Here is an 18,900-nt window from a genome sequence, read left to right on the forward strand (position 1 = left end):
CTGTCCACCCCGCCACCCCCGGAAGTTCAGAGACGTTTCAGGCCCTAATTTTGGCATGCATCCCACTCCACCACCCTGTAGTGAAAACAGATTTTCCCTGAGTCTCCTTCCAGACGGGTCCTGGGTCCTGCTGATGTGAACCAGCTTCTGCACTCTGGACTCCTATTTCATTGGCCCTGAAAATCTGCGCCTGGGCAGGGCACCCTAGATGGAGAAAAGACCCGCCAGCACTTCAGGTCACAAACTACTAAGCAGGCCTCCACCCCTGGTTCCCTTCTCTTCCAGCTGGCCTGGAAATTTGCAAGGGCCGGGGATATGCAGATTTCTTCTCTATTTTAAGTCTGTGAAGCATTTACTCTTGAGTTTGAGGGTAGAGTCAGTTATCTGTTTGCAGAAAGAGTTTTATGTCATGGGAGTCAGATACCTGAAAGTTTTTTATGCAAATCTTATGCAAAAATTAGGCAAATTCCAACTCTGGGCCAGGGCTTCCTGCATCACTGCATCATGGCACCTGGGGAGGGAAAGGGTATCTGTTTCTCGCTTCAGGTTGGTATGTACATTCAACCTTAAGGAAGCTCATCTGTTTTTGCTTAATTGGGGAGTTGCATGGCCATGCAACTGAATTCTGAACGTCAGGCATCAGTTCGGCAGTTAACTGTCTCTCGGGATCAGCACAGTTTTCTGTCTTGTGCTTTCCACTTGTAAACCTGTCTGTGGGCTCTAGAGATGGGTGTACTTAAATGACTGGCACTAGATTAGCAAAGACTTTCAGCCACTGTAAGTAAATAGGAAGCATGGAAGACCCACAGGGCCTGCAGGGTCAGACCCTTGCCACCCTCCCCAGCTTCATATCAGGCCCCTCTCCTCTTTGTTCCAGGCCAGCAAACTGGCCTTTCTTCCTTTCTTTAAAATAACTCTTCTCCCTCCCACCCTGGGGGTCTGCAACGCCTGCCCCTCCCCTGCCCCAGGTCTTCAGCTCTCAGCTCAAATGCTGCTTCCTCGGGAAAGTTCTCCCTGACCACCTCCCAAGTCTGGACCTTTTTCTTCCCAATTGTGCTTATGCATTAGTATGACCATTTGATTAGTGTCTGACTCCTCTGCGAGATTAAGCTGCCAGAAGACAGCTTCCCTGCATCTCCCAGATCCAACCGCCTACATAGTAGTTGCTCGGCTAATGGATTTGCTCAACTCCAAATTTATAATTCAACATAAGGTCAACTTGAGGATTTGTCCTTACTGTAATCTGGGTACTTAATTATCTTTCTTGCCTATGCTCTATCTCAGGGGAAACCAATAGAGCTTCCTAGAGACAAACCCTGGGAGCTGAGCTTCAGAAACACTGTAAATAAGGGTTTTTTCCACCCAAGTTTCACCCTCCAGAGTCTCCTCTTTCCCTCTTCCCCTCCTAGGATTCTGTGCTTGCCACCCTTGGAACATATTTCCATCTGGGCTTTTCTGCTTGCTAGAGGCTGCTGTGTCCCTCAAAGAAGAATCCTTAATTATATATTTCTGTTTCTATTATTACAATTCCAGGTCCTTTATGTACACCTGGTACCGAGAGCCACGGTGGAGGGGGCGGGGGTGGGGGCTGAATGGTGGCAATGCTGAAAATTTCCCTTAATCTTAGTAACAGGACAGGTAAGAGTTTCAACTTGCCATCAACTTTACTAGTCCCAGAAAAATTCTATTTGAAACTCTTCTAGCCATGTCCTTTTCTTTACTTTTCTTCTTTCCCCCTTGATTTTTCAGAAGTGAGGCCTCTGGAGAAACTCTTTTTCTCTCTCACTTTTCCAGGTTAGACAGGGCTCCGGAAGCTGAAGACCTGGCCTCCCAAATGCTGAAAGGCTTTCCAAGAGACCGTGTCTCCGCCCAGGAAGCACTGGTTCACAATTATTTCAGGGCCCTGCCTGCTCAGCTGCACCAACTTCCTGATGGTAAGCAAGGGAGTGTGTGTGTGTGTGTGTGTGTGTGTGTGTGTGTGTTTAGTGTATTCATGTACACATATAAGTCTCGGTGTCTAAGTATTTTCTCAGTGCACTGGAGAATTATAGAATTCGCAGCCAGAAGTGAGCTTAGAGCTGGGAGAAGCGAGATGGGTTCAAATCTTGCCTGAGGTTTTTTTTTGCGATTTTCTAAAACTCAAAAGTTGAGGGTTGAGGTGACACAGATCTCCTTGTAATGATCCAGACATTTCCCATATACTCACTTACTCTTAGAAATTGGATGAGATGAAAGTTGCCTCTGAGTTTGCTTTCACTAGCATCTGCCAGGAGAAGCAAAACCAAAGTTTCTAACAACTCCCTTTTCTCTTTCAGTAGAGTAAGATGATAGGTGACATGGATATATCAGGAGAGAGCTGGGCCTGTCTTGATTGGTAATCTGATGCTGCCCAAGGAAGTACAGGGTGGGGCATGGGGAGAGGGGAGCGTCCTCCCAGGCTGGACGCTCACGGGAAGCACAAGTTAACCTGAAATCAGCTTTGCTGCCTGGGCCTGAAGTCATCCTCCAAACCTGAAAACTTCTGAGGGATCATGTGGCTGGAGCGCTCCTCATGTTTCTCAGAACGTGGCCAGGAAAGGCTGTGCAGAAGTTGTGGGCAGTGCAGTCATGGCCCCGGCTGTTTGCAGGGCCCTATCCTTAGGTGGAGTTTCTTTGAAAACATCCAGCATTCAACTGAAAACAGTTTTCAGAAGTCCTAAGCCAGAGAGAAGAAAGCTAATAAGGAAGGTCTAGGGGCTCAGACTTGGGGGAGGGTCCTGGGCTGGGGGGTGTGACCGGGCGAGGATGGGCGTGGGGTGGGGAGCTACTGTTCAGTAGGCTTAGGCATGTGGTCTGGCCAAAGTCTCCAGGGTTTGCAAACGCAGCTCCGCTGTAACTGGGACATTGTCCTGCATCAGCCCAAAGCTCTTAGTTTGGGATTTCTTGAGGTATTTTATTATTAAAGTGAGTCATTTAGGATCTCCAAAAATAACCATAATCATACAACTGGGGTTAATGTCTTGCTTAACCCTGTAAGAAGAGTCGGTCATCAGTATTTATTAAGTTGCCATCAAGTGTCAAGAACATATTAAGTACTATAAAATTCGAGGGGAAAAAGAGGCTTGTCCTTGACCTCCAGGCTCCTATGAAGTGGGAGGAAAAGAGGGTGAGGAGGAAACAGGACACCCTCATACACATATTAGCACAAATCACATCTAAACAGCTAAAGTCTGCACATAATCAGCTACAGATGTTCAGAGAATATGTGTGCGCTAAAGGCAATTCTTTGGAGGAACTAGAATAACTCAAGTAAGATGGATGAGACTGGAGGTGACGCTGGAGTAGAATTTGGAAGGAGGGGAGGGACGTGGCTTGGCATATGGGTAGAATAAAGGACATTCCACCAGACCTACAATTCTTACGCCCTTCCTGGTACCTCACCCCAAGCTTTAGCCCCATCCACTCCCCCACTCCCATCTCAATCCCCTCTGCCCAGTCTGAACCCCTAGATCCCCCCTTCTTAGCTTTCTCCTCTTGGGCTTGGGGCTTCCAGCTACCACTTCACGCAAGTATACACACTGGGGGTGTACACACACACACACACACATTCACGCTCCCTCTCTCCATTTAAAGAAACTTCTCCCATGGGCCCTCCTCCAGGATTTATTATTCTGTGTACTGAGAACCACTGGGGATCTTCAAAGTTTTCTGGGCACCAGCTTTTCCTTGATGAAGAGTAATTAGGAGAAAATCACTGTGCAAACTGATGTGTTGTTAGAAACCTGGGTTTTGATTCATCCTGGTCATCTGAAGCAAAGCCACCAACACAGGGACTCTGTTGTGTGTGTGTGTGTGTGTATGCGCGTGCTTGTGTGTGTGTGCGTGCACATGCAGGTGTAGGAGAGGGACCAATCTGTATTCCTTCTCTGTTCACCCAGCCACAGAGCCCAAATCTACTTTGACACTTTTAGAAAAATGAAAAGATGGAATCTTGCAGGAGCCTGCCTGTGCTGTCGAGGAGACAAGGAGTGCTCACAGCAGGAGGGAAGTTGACTTTTCTTTATACATATAGGGGTTTTTCCATGCAGAGTTTAAATTATGCCTGATAAAAGGAGTTTCGTGGATGTTTCAGTTCTTTCAAATTCTCCTGGCTTCCTCCCAATTAAATGAGGTTTGTCAAAGCCACAGGGCTCTGCTGCTGTTGCCTCGGCCGACAAGCACTTCCTGCAGCGACATCTCGAATCCCCGAGGGAGAAGATGAAAGGGCCAGCGCCAACAGACAGGGGAAGGGGGGCAGATCGGGGTGTGTGTGTGTGTGTGTGTGTGTGTGTGTGCGTGGGGGGGGTGCAGAAATAGGTTTAGAGACAGATCGACAGATAGGATGTGGACAAGAAGACAGGGAAAGCAAAGGTACCAGGATTATTGGAAAGAAAAATAGAGTCAGAGAGAGCAGCCACTGGGGCCAGTTTGTGTACCTTAAGAACATTGGCCGTCACCAAGGGCACGTCTTCTAAGGGTGCACTCCCTTGGCCGGGCAGTGCCAGCCTACTTTTTCATTGTCCGTGGCAATGAGCCTTTATTAAGAGCCTCCTTTGCAGACAGGAAGAACCGGCTGGTTATCACAGTTCCCAACCCTCAGGGACACAGAGTCTCCATCCAAGGGGTGGGCTGCCCCAGGCATAAGAACTGTGCAAAAATAAGACATGATCTTGTGAGTGGTGTGTAAAGAGAGTTTCCCTGCCATAATTATGCAAGAAATTTTGCTCTCTGGTGGCAGTATGGAATCACTTACGGGGTTATATTTGTATTATTTTATTATTCTGGTTTTATTCCGGTTGCAGGATAACAAAGTTGTCACTTTAAAATATATTCTGTTTCCCCTTTGATCTGGGAGATTCCAGCTCTTATTGTCTGCCCTCTGACGAAGACAATTTAAGCATGAAACCTGAGGCTGGGAACCGTGTGAAGAGTGGAAAGACAGCCTAAATCCCAGCGGAAGCAGGGCACAGAAATTCCCCACAAAATGCAAGGGTTGCTCTCATCCATCCATGTCTGTTTTCACGAAGCCGAGAGGTCCCAAACAACACTGTCCCTAATTTGTGGCAGTAAGCTTATGGCCAGAGGAAATCGGGGGGTAACTTGCCACGAAAATCCAGGAATTCTGGGCTTAGTTCCCTTTCGGAGCACATTCTTAAGTGGAGAGGCATGAATACTAGAATGGCAAGCATGTGGGAATTTCTGCCAAGCGCTGACATTTTCCCTTATTGACTTTTGAACACCTGAAGAAACATTAGTTGAAGGAGAAATAATTGGTAGTCTCTCTCAAAACACACCCAACAGCAAGCTAATTGCTTTTGCAGATGGCCTGGGAGACACTCTACCCACTCAAGTCATCTGCTTACGGCCACACTTGTGGTCCTCACGGCTGAGCCAGCAGTGCAGGACATCAGCTGGGGCAGCTAGGACCTAAAATTAGGCCCTTGGCAACTCTCTAATCTTAGCTGCAGGTTCAGCTTCTTCCTTTAATTCCCTTTGCCCTCAGCATGAACTTGGGCTCTGGGAAAGGAACGGCTGCTTAACGACTTGAGAGTGAGGGGAGTAGAAAATCATTAAGCTGCCCCTTCTAGAAACTGGCTCCACTCCGTTCTTGCAAGGAGCCTTCCAAATGTTACCCTTGGAAAGTTAAGACTGATTTTGGAACCTAGCCATTTTGAACCACAGACACTGATCCACAAAAGTATTTTTTATCTCGGGCAGTAAATGCCACGTGATTTAAGAGTCTGGTCCTTAAGCCATGGTCCTTGATCGTCAGGACATCAAAGGCTGTCTCTCTCTGTGAGTTGGTCCCATTTTGCTTTCTAAATCCCAGACGTGAGTCTCTCCCATTCCTTCCTGGTCTAAATCCCCCTTCTCCTTTAAAACAGGTTTCAGCATCTTAAAACAAAACAAAACAAAAAACCCCTACAACTTAAAAGCTTGCAACTGATTTTGTAATTTTGTAAAAATAATTTACTAGAGTCCTTCTTGTCATCATATACTTTGGTACCTACAGGGATGGAAGAAGGCATGGCGCTTACCTCTACCCTTCATCACATCACCCTAGTATCTATACTCTGGTAGTTCTTCAGCAGGCCTGATTCCTATTGCTCCATTAAAACCTGAGTAATTTTTTTTTTTCCTTCCGGTACGCGGGCCTCTCACTGTTTGTGGCCTCTCCCGTTGCGGAGCACAGGCTCCGGACGCGCAGGCTCAGCGGCCATGGCTCACGGGCCCAACCACTCTGCGGCATGCGGGACCCTCCCAGACCGGGGCACGAACCCGCGTCCCCCGCATCGGCAGGCTGACTCTCAACCACTGCGCCACCAGGGAAGCCCGAAATCTGAGTAATTTTTTGTTTTGCTCCAATAAAAGAAGTTCAGGACTTCTTTTAATAATATCTCTTTAGTATATTTGAAGATCCCTTGATATCACTTTCTAAAGCTCAGTTCTCTAGGCTGACTTCCTTTGACCTCCACCAAACATACCCAATATAGATTGTTTATTTTACCTTTTAACTATTTTGCTTCATTATTCTATTCTGAACCGATTCCAATTATTTTGCTTATCTCTGAGACTATGGACCCACACTAGACTCAGGTTTCTAACATCCTGGGAGAGTTATTTTCCAGTTCATTCATGGACGATTTACTGAGGGTCTATTAGATATGAGATTAAGGGATACAAAAATGAACTAGTTATGGACTCTGTCCTCCAAGAGCTTACAGTCCTTAAGGAAGTGAAGCAAGTATATAAACGGCCGTAGACCAAGTGTGAAGTGCTCTGACAGTTCAAAGGAGGTGAGATTAAACTCCAGCTGTAGGGGTCCAGGATGGCTTTGTGAGTGGGTCTTGAAAGGTGACAGGGTCTGGGTGGTTGGGGAGGAAGGATATCCAGGGAGAGGAATGTCATCCTCCTCTGAATGCCATCTACTATTATCTGAAGGTATCTTCTCTTTAATAAGTACAATCCTGACTCATATTCCATCCTAGGTCTTAGTCCTCATCATTGTATGCCTTCTTGCAGCAATTTAAACATTCTTTAACATGTACCAGCAAAGCTTAGTTTAGCTCTTTGTGTGCTAATGATTTCAAATCTACTCTGTTTATTGCTTTTATTGTCTAGTCTATTCAAAGTTTAACCAGAATATTTTGTCATTCCACAGGCCAGGTTTCGGAGGTTGGGTTTCGTAGGGAAGAGGGAAGGGAGATTCCGAGCCAGGTCTCTCAATCCTAATTCTGCTTCTAGGAGTTTATAACCTAACTCAGACCACTCTGTCTACCTTTTTTTTTTTTTTTTAACATCTTTATTGGAGTATAATTGCTTTACAATGGTGTGTTAGTTTCTGCTTTATAACAAAGTGAATCAGTTATACATATACATATGTTCCCATATCTCTTCCCTCTTGCGTCTCCCTCCCTCCCACCCTCCCTATCCCACCCCTACAGGCGTTCACAAAGCACCGAGCTGATCTCCCTGTGCTATGCGGCTGCTTCCCACTAGCTATCTATTTTACGTTTGGTAGTGTATATATGTCCATGCCACTCTCTCACTTTGTCACAGCTCACCCTTCCCCCTCCCCATATCCTCAAGTCCATTCTCTAGTAGGTCTGTGTCTTTATTCCTGTCTTACCCCTAGGTTCTTCATGACATTTTTCTTTTCTTAAATTCCATATATATGTGTTAGCATACGGTATTTGTCTTTCTCTTTCTGACTGACTTCACTCTGTATGACAGACTCTAGGTCCATCCACCTCACTACAAATAGCTCAATTTTGTTTCTTTTTATGGCGGAGTAATATATACAATGGAATATTACTCAGTCTGTCTACCTTTGAAATCCTCCATGAATCAGTACTTAAGAAGCAAGTTAGGAAGTGTCCTCCGTAACACACTTCTTTACCTTCTGTGCTCACTGTTGTCCTCTACCCACTCTCATACGTTAGAATACAAGATGCTGGGTTGAGACGTGGCTCAAGATGTTGTGTAGAGTTAACAGTGGTAGGAAAAGTCTGGGTAAACCAAGTCCCTCAGCTCTACCAACTGCTTAAGTTGGTTAAATTTGTTAGTATCGTGGACTGAAAGAATCTCCAAATAAAGATAAATGCTTCAGGAAAGAGTTAGAGACCCTTTGACAAGAAAAGGATCTTGGGACTCATTATTCCATGTCTTCGTTATATAGATGAGTCCCTAACACCCAGAGAAGAGGAATAGCGGCTGCCATTTATTGGGCGTCCATGTGTTTTACATAAATTCTCATTCAATCTAGATACTAACTCTCAAATCTGGAGTTATTATCCTCATATTACATATTAGAAAACTGGGGCTGAGGGAGGCTAATTGCTCAAAGTCATACAGCTAGTAAGTGGTAGAGGCAAAATTTGAGTGTAAATCAGACTCCCAAGCCACTGTCTTCCACTTCTCATCACTGCTTGCTAAAGATCACAGGGAAACTTAGTACTGTAACACAACCAGGATTAGAACCAAGATCTTGACTCCCAGCCCTGCGACCTTTCCACTCTCTCGTCGTGCTCTGTGTTTATTTTAAAGCCTTCCCAGGAAATATGTCACATGTTCCCAGGTAACGTGTTCAATATCTCACAATTAAGAGGGCTCAATTTTATGTTTAATAAAGACTCAAGCCCCTGACCTCTTCCTTAATCCTTAATGTCATCTGGTCTTAGTTTGTTCTTTCTTTTTCTTTTTTTTTGTTTTTTGATTTTTTTTTTTGTTTGTAACACAGTCACCCTTGGATTTTAAGATTTCTTAATCAGTGCTGGTTATTGTTTTTCCCTTACTATTACTTATTCAGTTTTGTAAGAAAAATATCAGGATCCAATGGAAAATTGGGTAAAGGCACAAAATAGCAATTTACACAAAGGAAATGAAAAAAACATACCAACACATGGGAAAAATAGGCAGTCTAACTAGTGATTAAATAAATACAAATAACTTTTAAAGTAGTTATTTTTTTCCCTCAACTTAATGACTCCTAACTCCCAGAGCTGGGAAGATTGTGGTAAAATGATTCTCTGCAGATGGTGGTGTAAGTTGGGGCAACCTTTGCAAAGCATTTTGCCATACCTATAAGGAGCCATAAAAATGCTAACAACATTCAACCCTATACTTTGGTTCCTGGAAATTATCCAAAGGAACAATTGAACAGAAAAGAAAGAAAAAAAAAAAAACCAAACCCTAGATGCATAGAAATGTTCATTGTGGTGTTGTCTATAATTTTTTTTAATTCTGAAAGATAAAAGAAACTCTAAATATTCAACACAAGAGAACTGATTGGATAAATATTGTTATATTGACCCAGCATACAGTACTATGTAACCATTTAAAATGATAATTCACAGGAGTGTGGGGTAGTACGGAAATGTTTACCTTATGACACAAGCTAAAAGAAAGGATACAAAATTCCATATTATAATGCACCTGTGAAAATGTATTATGCATATCAACAAAACTGGAAAGTAGAGTACAAAAATAAAAATGCTCTTCTAGTTGAGGGGAATTGTGGGTAATTTTTTTCCTTTTTTCCAAGTTTTCTTTCATGTTGATGTTATATTGCCTTTATTGTTTAAAGGAATAAAGTAAGACAAATGGTACAGGGAGTTCAAGCTCTGGATTGAGAGTTTAAAAACTTGAGTTTTCTTCTTTTTTTCCCCCAGCATCACATGCATTATTGGCCCTCATAAACCTCAATTTCTCAATCTGCACAATGGGTTAACACTAGTTTCCTGCACCCCAGATTGACAGAATATTTATTTTATAAAGCTTTTAACTCACTAATTTCAAGGGTTCACATAAATGCCCTCCTGGGAGAATGAGAGGAGGGAGGGAGAGGAAAAGATAAATAGGCACTAATTAATTTTAAACGGAAAGATCATCTGCTTTAATCGGAAATGCATGTGTGCTGTGCCCCTAGTCAGAGTTTGAAGTGCACTCCATGTTAGTTAGCAACTTCAATTTAAAGTAGTGTGTGATCCTTTGGGCTTTGAAGATATGAAGCCTATATACATACACATGAGCTAAAATTACCGCTCAGTCACGGAGGCTGTGTGCACTATGAATAATTAAATGCACTAAGCAACTCCAGCTGACGGATTGATGATGTGCAAGAGTAGCACGAAAACCACGTGACAAGGAAAATTACAAGACATTTTGAAATGATGGTTTAATTTCCAAGCTTTCTTTTCAACTTGTGCTTTCTCTTTCAGCCATTACAGGCAAGTAGAAGAGATTTGATTGTCGTTTCCTGTGAAAGGTTATTTAGCTCCTCAATGCCATTAAGTCACTTTCTGCACTCCAGTGCACTGAGACTTCAGCAGGTTATCAGCCCAGGAAGAGTAAATGGAGACACCAGGATCGGATTTCTAAAGGAAGGAAAGTTAAAGCAAAGTTTGAAAGCGGTGACAGCCAACAGCCAGGAGCTTAGGAACTCAATTAGACTGAAAGACAACTATCTCATTATCTCATTCCGAAATGATCTAAATACGTAAGAATCTCAAAGTTTTAAATAAACTTGTCCTACTGACTGTCTAGATGACTGAATTTCCCTTCTTAAAAAGTTTTTAAACACCCACATTTGTATTTATTTATTCTAAGCGCAAAGCAGCTGCAATAATTATGCTGTCAGATTCAGAAAGCTAATGAGGAGTCAGCAAATGGAGGGTTTTGCATTTGTGAGATGCTGCAGGAGAACCACTCGGCTGCTTTTTTCCTTCTTTCTTTTTTTTCCTCTTGTTTTCTTTTTCTTTTTCTGTGAGTTGGGAAGGAGAGTCGGGCAGTCCATGGCCAAATTGAAATCCCTTTGATTAACTGGTTGCTTTCCCAGCACTGTTCTGCCACATGTTTCTCTCTCTCTCTCTCTCTCTCTCTCTCTCTCTCTCTCTCTCACACACACACATCCTCCTCCCACCCCCACCCCCATCTCTCTTTTTCTTCCTCTCTCTCTCTCCCTCTCTCCCTCTCTCTGTCTTTGTCTCTTTCTCTCCCTCCCTCTCTCACTCTTTTTTGCTCTCTCCCTCTCTCTCTCCGTCTCCCCCCGCCCCCCCCCGCCTCCCAAAAAAAACTCATAGGTATTGAGGAACTATTGCTTTTGAGGGACATCTTCATGCCACTGTCCCCAAGGTAAGAGGACACTTCTTCCTGAGAGACGTTCCCAGAATGGTTTGGACTTGAGTCGATCTGAGAGTAATCTGTAAAGTTTAATATGCACGGTTTATTTGAACTCTTTGACTGCTTAAGCTATGACCCGAGCTAAAAGAAAGTAGACTACAGAATTGCGCGTTATAATGTACCTGGGAAAATACATTATGCATATCAACAGGACTTGAGGTCTCCCCTTTCCAGTCTAGCAAATATGTAACTCCAAACCGAAGGAGTCAGGGCCACAGCTTACCCAAGGTAGCCAAGACAGAGTCAGCATTGCAGGTTTATTTCTTCCCTTTGGGTGTGAATAGCTTCCAGCAAACAATATTATTACGGCATTTTATGCTTTCGGTGCACCAAAGCTGGAGCTTCTCTTTTTTGTGAAACTGTGTGGTATTGAGAGCAACCCAGTTTGTGCAGCTTGTGAGCCTTGGAAAAGCAGTGCCCAAGTGGAAGGATGTCCTGAGCAGGTTTTGTGGATGTGCTTTGGTGACGATGTGGCTGTCGCCCCGGATGTTTTTCTCAGATGGTATCTGTGCTAATGCTTGTAACGATGGCTACCGGTTATTAAAGATATATGGTGTATCAGAGCAACCCAAGACGTTTGGCACGTATTATCTTCTCTAAGCTGAGAGCAATCTGCCCGCAAGTTTTCTTATCCCCATTTTGCAGATGAGCCCCTTAAAATGTTAACTTTTAGAGGGTGTGGCCCATAAGTTTAGCACAGTAAAGCACCCAGGGACAACACACATTTAACAAACACAGGCATTTATAAAAATGCAAACTGTCAGCATTCTGAGCTAACCAAATACATGAGTCTGAGGGCATAGGTAATATACATATATTTCAAAAACATTTTTTAATCTACAAAAGTTGCACCTTAGAGTCTGTCTAAATGGATTGCCAAATGTATCTAATGTAACAGAAATTTGAAACTTTCCAAAACATTATCTAGCCCAGCACCATGCTCACTGCCTGTCACCACTGGGACTCGTGTCCAGACTCCTTGGCTTGATTTTGGCCCTTGTTAGTGTGTGTGTGGCTTCCAGTTCTACTCCTGTTTTGACCACCTTCAGCACCAAGGTGCCTTTACCCAAGTGTTCATTTGGTAGATATGCATTGAAGTGAATTGAATTGAAGTGAATTGAATAGGAGGCACTTGACAGCTATTCAGTAAAGTGAGTTATCCATGAGTCAGTATAAATTATTGATGTATGAGTCTGGCTTACATTTTGATGTCTCTTCGGGTGACAAATATTACAACAGACATAAAAAATACACCGTGAAAGATCCCAGGAAATAATATGTTGGTGCTTTTCTCTTTTCTTCCCTACAGTGGAGTCTTTATTTACAGTTTCAGGAGTGAGGCTAAAGCCAGAAATGTGTGACCTTTTGGCCTCCTACCAGAAAGGTCACCACCTAGCTGGGTTTAGCAAATGCTGGTGAAAAGAAAGGGCGAGATCACCAAGATTTTCCAGGTAAGTGGTTACAACTGTGTGGCTCCTTATGGATGGAATTGAAAATCAACCACTGTCCAGTGAAGACCTGGTTCATGGGTTCAGAGCACCTCTGTCCTGGGCCCGGCTCTTCATTCCCACTCTGGACACAGAGGCCTAGGCCTCACAGGCTGTGAAAGGAGGATGGCAGTGTGCATCAGCTCCCACCGCCAGGGCACTGATAGGACTCCTGAGACAACCCTTACACGTCACTGTAAGGCCTTGAGCTGGCACATTGGAATACAGGACTCCACTGACATGTTAAGTTCCCTTAACTACGTACTTCTCGCTGTCAGCTGATAGGACAAAATCAGAGGTCAGGATGACCAACTGTCCCCACCTGCTCGAGACCAAGGGGTGTCCCGGGATGTGGGATGTTCAGCGCCAAAAGTGACACAGTCCCAGCTAAACCAGGACGGTTGGTCACCATAGTACTGCAAATGCAAATTACCACCTAGCCTGCCCACAGGTGCCAGAGCAGACCTGGCTCAGTCCAGCACCACCCAGGAGGTGGTTTCGGAGGCCTACGAGTGTCCAGTCATCACTGCTACAGGCTTCTTAGGCTACACCTTTTTGCACCATTGCTTACAGGGAGTCCTCTCCAGGGTGAGCTCTGGGAACCATGAGGACCTGATAGGGAGGGAGGACCCATCCACAAATGTCACAGACTCAGCTGCTCTCAGCAGTCTCCTCCATCAGCCCAGGGCAACCCAGCCTTCCAAGGTAACCTTGAAGAGGAAGGGGCGCTGTAGAGGATTTCTGCAAAGCTACCATATCCTAAAGAGTTCTGCTGGTAGGCACAGAAAGCCAGGTGGGACAACTCCAAAAGCCACCATAGTATAGACATCCCTAGATCTTACAAGAGCACTCATCCTGGGCCTTCCATGGTGGGTAGAGGGGACAGCGATCTAGATAGAGGAATCAAGGTGAGACCCACGCACACAGCCAGCCAGCCAGCCCTGCAGGTGACCCTGGCTATATCCCAGTCCACAGTCATTAACCTATGATTTGGCCACGCATCTGGCAACCACAGCTTGCTGTGCTTCCTAGCAGAACTTTTGGGGCCTAGATGGTAATGACTGGCATACTCCCTGCACCACCCCTGCCCCGACGTCATTCACATGGCAGGATTCAGCTCTTTGCCAGTTTCTCTGTTAAAGGCATGTACGCATCAAGAGCGGCTGCCTTTTGGATCTTCTAAGATCATTGTATTTAGAAATTTGGAGAGATCAGGGAAGTTTAGAATTATAGCTCTTCGTCAGAGCATTTTATGAAATACTGAAGTTTATATTTTGACGATATAAAATTGGAATTACAATAGGCAATACAATCATAACACGGTATTTCCCAAGTAAAATATTTTCTAGAGCAGAAATTTTACTGTGTAATTATGCCATTTTAAACCCACCAGTTATGAGAACAGGGTATACTTTAGGATTTGCCCTTCATAAAATTATCAAAGACATTGATGGAAATGGTCTCAGATGGTGGTGCCCCGTAAGACATAACAACTATTTCTATTGTTATTTTGTTTTACTAAAGCCGCCAGGAGGTAGGGAGCTTACCCTGCCTCTCTGAACTACAGTCAGTTTCCGCAAAGAATCATTCATTACCTGTAGATGTAAACTGGTCACAATAGAAAATCAATTAAAAGCAGCGTGACACACTTGGCGTCTGTGTCAGCCGTTGAGGAAGGGAGGGGGCAGGCGGAATGTGCACTGGAGCCATCTCCCGATGTCCCCGGGCCCTTGGTACTAATGTAAGGAGATAAAACCCGCAGGAGATGAACCACAACAGGGAGAAGCTGGAGCAATTAAACTGTTTAATAAACGGCTTGGGATCAGCAAAATCTGGGAGTGCTGGAGTTAGGGACTAAAAGTGGTAATCACATGGACACTTGGGGCCTGTAAATCTTTTCCACTAAATTGAATTTATGTTAAAATATTCACTTTTCAGGAGCTTCAAAATGTAAATTGGGATATTAGGGCTTATAACTAGCAGCAATGCCTGAAAATTAAGACTCTTAAAAGATCCTCAGAATGTCAGTTTCAGGTATGGAAAAACTGTATGCTAATGTCTACAACAGAGAAATGGAACTAAAATTTACTGGGTATATACCATGTGCCAGGCACTTTACACATATTATTTCAAAGCTTGGTGTGTTTTGAATAGTTAGGGTGTGGTGAGGTATAACGATAATTTGTACATTTGGAGGTAGATTTTGATTACCAGGGGTAAGATGCTGCCTCTGTTAAAATTTATTATCACCTTTTCTATCTATCTATCCATCTGTATTTATATATAATTCCATCAATAACTTTGCAATAATATTTAACAGGTTTCCTTACTCAATCTGTTATTCATGATTCTGATTTTTTTTATTCTTCATTCACTTCCAGGGCTACCTGTATTGCTGTTTCCATTTTAATTTGCTTCCACTTATAAGAAGCTTCAAATCTAACTCCACACTGGACCAAGGGTTTTATACCGTCACATCACCTGTGATGTGGAATATTTTAAATATGATGTCCAAGGCAACAGTGCATAATACTTGAGGAAAAAGCAGTGAAAGGTTATTGATGCTGTCATTTGCCTAGAATTTAACAGTGATTGGCTCAAAAATTAGACATACATTGAAATCATCTGAGAAGAGAACTTCTGAATAATTTCATTCATTTCGTTATTTGATAGAGTGATCCTTGGGCCAGAAGGAGAACAGGACAGACGAGAGACAACAATTGAAAGACTTTGGAGACAGAGCTGGTGCTTGCAGAGGCCTGTCACTCCTGTGGTCACTTACAATTTCCCGCAACAAAAGGACTTCTGTGGCAAGGAGAGGATTAGTCTAAAGTTTAGAAAAGTCTACGGGGAAGGTGGTTTCTTGGATAAAGTTGTCAACGAAAGGAGTCTTGCTTAAGACTCTTTGTTATGATTTCCTAGGGGGCGCTTCTTCCTTCACTAACTGGATTGTCAAAACACATTACCACCCCATCCCAGCCAGATTTTGGGAGTTTGGATTGAGCTGCTGGTTAGAATTAAATTTCAGGCTGTCTCCTTCTACTGAATCCTAATTGTCTGTGATGACAGCAAAAGTGATGAGTAATCTCAGCTCTGACTTGATGGCAGAGATACTGAATAGATAGATAAGAGCAAAGAGTTCCAAAGTTGTAATTCAAGTCCTGTTGCACCATGAGATACACATGCTTGTGTGCACACACATAAGCCTCAAATAAAATGAGAGATCTGTCTCGGCTAACATGTGTTTCATTTTCTACAATGGGTCCTTCTAAAAGAACCTGGGGAAACTCAAATTACTTCATCTGGGGATGATCTACTCAGGAAATGTAGTAGCCTAGAAACCAGAGACCGCTATATAGCCTTTAGAAGAACAAGGAGGAACTAATTAAGAGAGAATTTAAAAATAGTACCTATGCACTCAGAGTCTGAGATGGAAGGAGGAAAAATGTACACAGATGGTCCAAAGAAATCTACCTTACTATTTGATTTTAGTAAGGCATTTGACAAAGCCTGTCCAGATATACCTGAAAGATGAAACTGTGTGGGCTGGATGATGAGGCAGATATATGTGCTCAAAGAACGGTGGCCTTACTGGAGAAAGGCCAGCAGTGGTGTGGTACAAGTTTCAGCCCTAAGTCCTATTCTGGTCAAATGTTTTTATTATTAATCACTTGAATAAAACTGGAGAAGGCACACAGTTTATTCATATAACTCATTAAAGTAAGTACTGTTATTACTCATTTATTACTTCCACTTTACAAAAGAGGAAACTGAGGCTCAGAGACGTTAACTAACTCCTTTGTGGTAGGACAGCAGAGGTAAGGTACACACCTGAGGTCTGGCAGTCTCCAATGTCTATGATCTTTCCAGTAATCACATACCTATCAAATCTGTAGAATACACAACTCTTGAAGAGGCAGCTGACATTTAGCATTGGATCATGATTCAAAAGCCTGAGATCTTGCTAAAGGCTAATGTGTAGCATTACACACCTATTAGAATGGTCAAATTCCAGAACACTGACAGCACCAAATGCTGTCAGGGATGTGGAGCAACAGGAACTCTCATTGTAGGTAGAAGTGCAAAAGGGTGTAGCCACTTTAGGAGACCGCTTGGCAGTCTCTTACAAAACTAAGCATACTCTTACCATAGATCCAGCAATCATGCTCCTTTGTATTTACCCAAAGGAGTTGAAAAGTTATGTCTACACAAAAACCTGCACACAGATGTTAATAGCAGCTTTATTCATAATCGCCAAAACTTTAAAACAACCAAGGTGTCCTTTTGTAAATAAGTGGATAAATAGACTGTGGTACATCCAGACAATAGAATATTATTCAACAGTAAAAAGAAATGGAGCGATCAAGCCATGAAAAGACGTGGAGGAACCCTAAATGAATATTACTAAGTGAAAGAAGCCAATCTGAAAGTCACACACTACATCATTACAACTATTGGACATTCTGGAAAAGGCAAAACTATAGAGACAGTAAAAAGATCGTGGTTGCTAGGGGAGGGAGGGAATGTTGAATAGATGGTGCACAGAGGATTTTCAGGACAGGGTAACTATGTATGATACTATAATGGTGGATAAAGATATACATCATTCATCAAAAATGTGTCCAAACCCATGGAATATACAACACCAAGAATGAATCCTAATGTAAAACGGACTTTGGATGATAATGATGAGTCAATGTGGGTTCATACAGTGTAACAAACGTAGCACTCTGTGGAGGGCGTTGGTAATGGGGCAGGCTGTGCATGTTGGGGGGAGGGGTGTATGGGAGCTCTCTGTACCTTCTGCTGAATATTGCTGTGAACCTGAAATTGCTCTGAGGGCTTCCCTGGTGGCGCAGTGGTTGAGAGTCCGCCTGCCGATGCAGGGGACACCGGTTCGTGCCCCGGTCCGGGAAGATCCCACCTGCCGCAGAGCGGCTGGGCCCGTGAGCCATGGCCGCTGAGCCTGCGCATCCGGAGCCTGTGCTCTGCAACAGGAGAGGCCACAGCAGTGAAAGGCCCGCATACCACAAAAAAAAAAAAAAAAAAAATTGCTCTGGAAAATAAAGTCTATTAAAACCAAACCAAAAGAAAAAAACCCAGAAAATAAAAAAAGCTGATGAGCAACAGCCAATACATTCCTATCAAATTTCATCTGGTTTAATTTCTTACACTTTAGGCTTAAAATGTCAACAAGTTAAGTAAGGCTTAGTGGAAGTTGGCACTTTTAACTATAATACGAATTAATAGTATGTCTGGCTGCCCACAAAAGATAATGCTAATACTTGTGGCTGATATAAATGAAGGAATAAGAGGGTGTCCCAGAGAAGGGAATTAGTCAGATCACATCTAAATTATTGTTAAATTTCACTCTACCCATCACACTTTAAAAGAAACATCATATTGAAGTAAATATTTATTGTGCATCTATTAGTTTACAGATTTAATCCTGTTTAATCCTCTTAACAAGTAAGAGGTAGGTGTAATTATTCCCCGCCTTGCAGAGAAGAACGCAGAACTTAATTTAAGCATCTAGGATTTGATGCTCAGACTCTGTCCCCAAAGTCTGGGCTGCACGCTCCAAGGAGGGCTGCTAGGAGAACAGAGGGTACAGAGACCAGGGCACAAGAAGGAATACTCCAAAAAGGGAAAACCCAGGGGCAGAGAAATTCCCTTCAAGGAATTGAGGGTTCTCATGGAGCAAAGGGGCTGGCTTTCTGCTGGGTGGCTGTGGAGCCGGGACAAATACGTACATTGAAAGCTCAGAGATGGTATTTTTGATACAGCAGGAAGAGTTCTCCAAAAATTTCACCTGTCCACCAATGAAATGAGCTCCCACAGCAGTAGTGGACTTCCTTTTTGCCCCAAAAGAGATAGAAAGCTGTAGGAGGGATTCCCATATTGGAAATTAGAATAGCTGACCCCTAAGGTCCCATCTAATTCAAAGATGTCTAATAAGGGCTTTTGAAGAGCTGTGGAGCGACTATACTTGGAATTATAGTAAGATCCTATTGTTGTAAGAACAGGTAGGCTCGTTTTGGGGTTTTTTAAAAGGATTTTTTAAAAAGTAAAAATTGACAAAATTATTCTCTTTAATTATAATGGAAGATAAATCATGCTTGTGTTTCCTTCTTTTTCTCCTTTAATGAATGGATTTGCCTATTCAAAAGCTTAATAAAAATTATGTATGAAACACCGAAACAATATTCTAATC

General features: G+C 43.2%; 1 protein-coding gene across 2 annotated transcripts in view; it reads left to right on the forward strand.

Annotated features, from left to right (window-relative positions):
* CDK15 (cyclin dependent kinase 15) overlaps nt 1-15,935 on the forward strand; it is an 88,209-nt gene extending 72,274 nt beyond the window's left edge. The window contains exons 12-14 of one of the 2 annotated variants that reach the window (XM_024757400.1): nt 1,795-1,934; nt 12,509-12,650; nt 15,068-15,935. In XM_024757400.1, coding sequence (XP_024613168.1) covers nt 1,795-1,934; nt 12,509-12,618 — 250 coding nt within the window. In that variant the 3' untranslated portion in view covers nt 12,619-12,650; nt 15,068-15,935. Of the gene's footprint in view, nt 1-1,794; nt 1,935-12,508; nt 12,651-15,067 lie in introns of those variants that run through there. The other variant, XM_024757401.1, reaches the window with a different exon arrangement.
* Nucleotides 15,936-18,900: the final 2,965 nt, after the last annotated feature.

Source organism: Neophocaena asiaeorientalis, unplaced genomic scaffold (assembly GCF_003031525.2).
Source record: "Neophocaena asiaeorientalis asiaeorientalis breed wild unplaced genomic scaffold, Neophocaena_asiaeorientalis_V1.1 scaffold246, whole genome shotgun sequence".
Classification (NCBI taxonomy): domain Eukaryota; kingdom Metazoa; phylum Chordata; class Mammalia; order Artiodactyla; family Phocoenidae; genus Neophocaena; species Neophocaena asiaeorientalis.